The 4,411-nt window shown below is 37.7% G+C and overlaps 1 protein-coding gene across 1 annotated transcript; it reads right to left on the minus strand.

Moving 5' to 3' along the window:
• Positions 1 to 191: 191 nt before the first annotated feature.
• On the minus strand, positions 192 to 1,160 carry LOC102860415 (olfactory receptor 2L5-like). Its single transcript, XM_006893987.1, has one exon. It carries the CDS (start codon positions 1,158 to 1,160, stop codon positions 192 to 194), a length of 969 nt encoding a protein of 322 aa, XP_006894049.1.
• Between the last annotated feature and the right edge of the window lie 3,251 nt (positions 1,161 to 4,411).

The following is a 4,411-nucleotide window of genomic DNA, read 5'->3' on the forward strand; positions in this document are numbered from 1 at the left end:
TATATATATATATTCGTGGGGAACATTACCTTTGGGGCAGGGTTGGGGAACACACAAAATGATTTAGAAACTTTAAATTCTTTTGCCAAATGTTGACTTTTCCATATTCTTAATGCAACTTTTGTCTTTGTCTTCACATCTTGCATAATATTTTTCTTGATGACATTTCACTGTTGAATAGACAGAGAAACCTAATTTGAGGATTGATACAGAAACCGTGTCCATACTTTCATATAGTAGAATCTTTGAATAACTCTTCTCAAGGCTCCCATCACTTCCTTGTTCCTTAAGCTGTAAATTACTGGGTTAAGCATGGGAGTAAGGACAGTATAGAAAATGGCCAGAATTTTGTCTTCAGTTGGAGATCGTAGATAACTTGGTCGTAGATAATTGTAAGCAAATGGTGCATAGTAGAAAATCACCACAGTGAGGTGAGTACTGCAAGTTGAATAGGCCTTTTTCCTCCCTTGAGATGAAGGCATACGGTAAACAGCAAGGAGAACTCGGCCATAGGAAAAGGAAATGCCAATGAAAGGAAACACTAAGAACAGGGTTGAACTCACAAATACGGTGTATTCATAGATTGTGGTATCTACACAAGCCAGAGTCAATATGGCCGTGATATCACAGAAGAAATGATCAATTGCTCTGGACAGACAATAGGGAAAATTTAGTACATATGCAGTGTGGACACAGGAGTTAATAGATGCCGTTATCCAAGATCCTGTAATCATCACTACACACATATCTTTGGTCATACGAACAGGATAGTGAAGGGGAAAACAAATGGCCACATAACGATCATAGGCCATAGATGCCAAGAGAAGTGCTTCTGCACCTGCCAAAGTCAAAAAGAAGAAACTCTGGACTCCACATCCAATGAAAGAGATTGATTTATTTCCAAACAGGAAGTTGTAAGCCATCTTGGGAACAATGGTAGAAATGTAATTCAGATCCATGAGTGAGAGCTGACTAAGTAGGAAATACATTGGGGTGTGGAGATGTGTGTCCACGAGGATGAGGAGTATCATGCATAGATTGCCAGCTAGAGCCATTATGAAAAGTAAAATAATAATACTGAAGAAGAATAGGCCAATTCTTGAAGGTGGTAATAGTCCTAACAAAATGAAATCAGTTGATGTTTCATTATGACTCTCCATTGAATCTTCATTGATTTTCCTTAAAGAAACAAGAGTATGAACGGGGAATAAACAGTAGACTTTATTTTTTATAGTACCTGTGATTGCTCTAATTATAGATGTTTTATAGAAACTATTTGTTAATTTAATTGAATGACTACTTTTACCTTAAAACAAAAATAACTAGTCTCCCACTGCATACAGATATAATGTGTAAATAATTGATGAAAAAAAATTTAAGTATCCCTAGAATGTCAGTATTACAAGGATAATTCTTAATAAATTTCCATGTTCAGAAAAACAAGCACTATAGTGACAAAAAACTGTACTGAAATGCCACATGCAGTTGGAGGCCAGGCCACCAGTTTCTCCACAAGAATGAACAATCTCCTCCCGTGGAACCGACTGCCTCTGAAAACCCACTGGAGGGTTAGATATGGATAGGTTCTGACTTGAAGGTTTACAACCACTACATACTTAAACATGAGCTGAGTGCATAGAGATAGTTTAAGAATAACTTGAAATAATAACTAAATCATTCAGTTGTAATATAAATACATCTCCCACTAGTTACCCCAAGGGAGAATGATTGACAATCTCCTCCCATGCTATTGACATCCTCTGAAAACCCACAGGAGGGTCAGCTAAACAATAACAACATATTTAAGCATGAGCTGGATATATAAAGAAAATTTGAGAGTAAGTTGTAATAAATTATTTAGCAGTCATATGAATAAATAATGGGACTCTTGCCAAGTGGCAAAGAGCTGTGTTATAATCCTGAAAGCAGGCAGTTCGAGGCCATTACTTGCTCTGCGGGAGAAGAATGGTCAATCCTCTTTCGCGCAATTAACTGCCTCTGAAAACCTGCCAGAGGGTCAGCTATGGGTCAGTTCTGACTCTATAATACATGACATGAGCAAATACAAATACAGTGCACCTAGCTTATGAACTTTCCTTGTTGATTTTTATATCCTTTCCTTGTATTTTAATGGTGTTGTTAGGTATCATTAACCTGATTACAAACCACAGTGATCCAATGAATAGCAGATCTTAATGTTGGCATATTTCTGATATGCTTGAACTCATTAATACTCACTATTTTAATTCTCTTGTTGAAGGTTTTCCTTTCTTCTTCTGATCCTCAATTTTTTCAGTGTGACATCTTTTTCCAAAGACTGTCTTCTCCTGACAATAAATCCAAATAATATTAGACAAAATTTAATCATCCTTGCTTCTAAGACATACCATTGTTGCAATTTCCTAAGATATAGTTGTTTGTTGCTTTGACAATTCAAGGAATATTCAATACCTTTCACCAACATAATTAGTCAGGGCATAGATTATTCTTTTTTTTATCCTTATTTATTGGCTAACTTTCAAGGGTATAGAAAGACATTTATAATACTATGCCCGGATTAGACATACCCTTAGTCTTTAAATTGGTATCATTGCTCATTAACACTTTAAAGTGATTCTTAACCACATATTTTCCCAACGTAATATATCTTCTGATTTTTTTCTTTCTTTAATTGGTATTTTAATGAGTTTATAGAGAACTTGGATTTTCATTCATTCATTATTGCACATTTCCTTCCTGGCCACCCTCCCCCAGTTTGCTTTTCTTCTTGGAAAAAAAAATAAAATCTTTCATTGTTGTACAATTTCCCACTCCCATCCCAGACAACTTTACTCTGCCATTCTAATTCTGTACTGCTGTCATGCAAATAATACCTAATCATATGGCTTGCCTCCGGAAACTCTATGAGCAGTGCTCGGGCCTTTCGTTCATAGGGTCGCTATGAGTCATCTATGACTCGACTGCACCTAACAACAATAACAACGACGACATAGAGAGAGCTACATTGGCCTAGTGTACAGAGAGTTATGCTACCAAGCTGAAGGTGGGTGATTTTAATCTGCGGTCCTCAGGCCTGGTTTAAATTGTTTTCCTGTTAAACATTCTTCTAGGTGGTATAGCACTGGTCTGTGCATTGCTGTACAGCGGTAATTCGTAGTTGCTATGATGCTGAACACTGTAACGCTGATGTGCCAAACGTGGTAATGCTTACCCATGGTGGAAAGTGTTTGCTGGAGCTTCCAAACTAAAACAAGCTGGAAGCAACAGTGGCATCTGCTTCTGAAATGGCTTGCCTCCGGAAACTCTGTGTATGAACAGTGCTCAGGCTGTTCGTTCATAGGGTTGCTATGAGTCATCTACAACTTGATGGCATCTAACAACAACAACAACAACAACAACAACAACAACAACATATTCCTCTTAAGCAGTTCTTTCACTCATCTGTTTTAATGTAGTGTACATTATTTATCCCATCTTGTTTTAGTTTACCCCAACCCCAATGTCAGTCCCATTTAACAACAGTGGCACTATGCAGTATTTTTCCTTTTGTGACTGAGATATTCCATACAGTATAATGTTCTCCAGGGTCACCCATTTTGAATAATATTTTATGAGTTCCCTGTTTCTCAGTGCTATCTAGTATTCCATTGTGTGAATACACCACAACTTCTCTATCCATTCTTTTGTTGATGGGCACTTGGGCTATTTCCATCTCTTTGCTTTTGTGAAGAACACAGCAATAAACAAGGATGTGCATATATCTACTTGTGTGGCAGTTCTGGTATCTTTAGGGTATATTCCCAGTACTATAAAGAGAACCAACAGGTTTACCCTTAAGAGGGTAAAGCCAATTTACTCTTTGAAAACAAACATTTTGAAGTTCCATCTCACATAATTTAGACACATTGCCTGGAGGGACTGATCCTTGGAGGACACCATGCTTAGAAACGTAGAGGATTGGAACAGAAGGAAGATCCTGGATGAGATGGATTGACTCAGTGATTAGGCAATGAGGCAGATGTGTCAGAGATAGTGTGATTGCCTCAGAATAAGAGAGGGTTCAGAGTTATTGTTCACTACAAGTCGCAGCCAACTCAACGGCAATAACAACCACCACGATGGGAACTGATTATTGGTCCAGATAAAATGAAATTGTCAACAACTTTAATCTTTTCTCCATCTGTCATTATGTTGTTTATTGGTCCAATTGTAAGAAATTTTCTTCTTGTTGAGATATAGTCCATACTGAAGGCTGTAATCTTATCTTCTTGGAGAGGGTGAAACAAAGTTTCTCCTAGGAGGCTAGAATTTTCAAGCTCCATTTCACATACTTTGGGCATGTGGCCAGAAGGGATCAATCTTGAAGGACTTCATGTTCGGAAAGGTGGAGAGACAGCACAGAAGAGGAAGT

The sequence above is a fragment of the Elephantulus edwardii genome, unplaced genomic scaffold (genome assembly GCF_000299155.1).
Source record: "Elephantulus edwardii isolate Elephantulus edwardi_28Jun2011 unplaced genomic scaffold, EleEdw1.0 scaffold00133, whole genome shotgun sequence".
Classification (NCBI taxonomy): domain Eukaryota; kingdom Metazoa; phylum Chordata; class Mammalia; order Macroscelidea; family Macroscelididae; genus Elephantulus; species Elephantulus edwardii.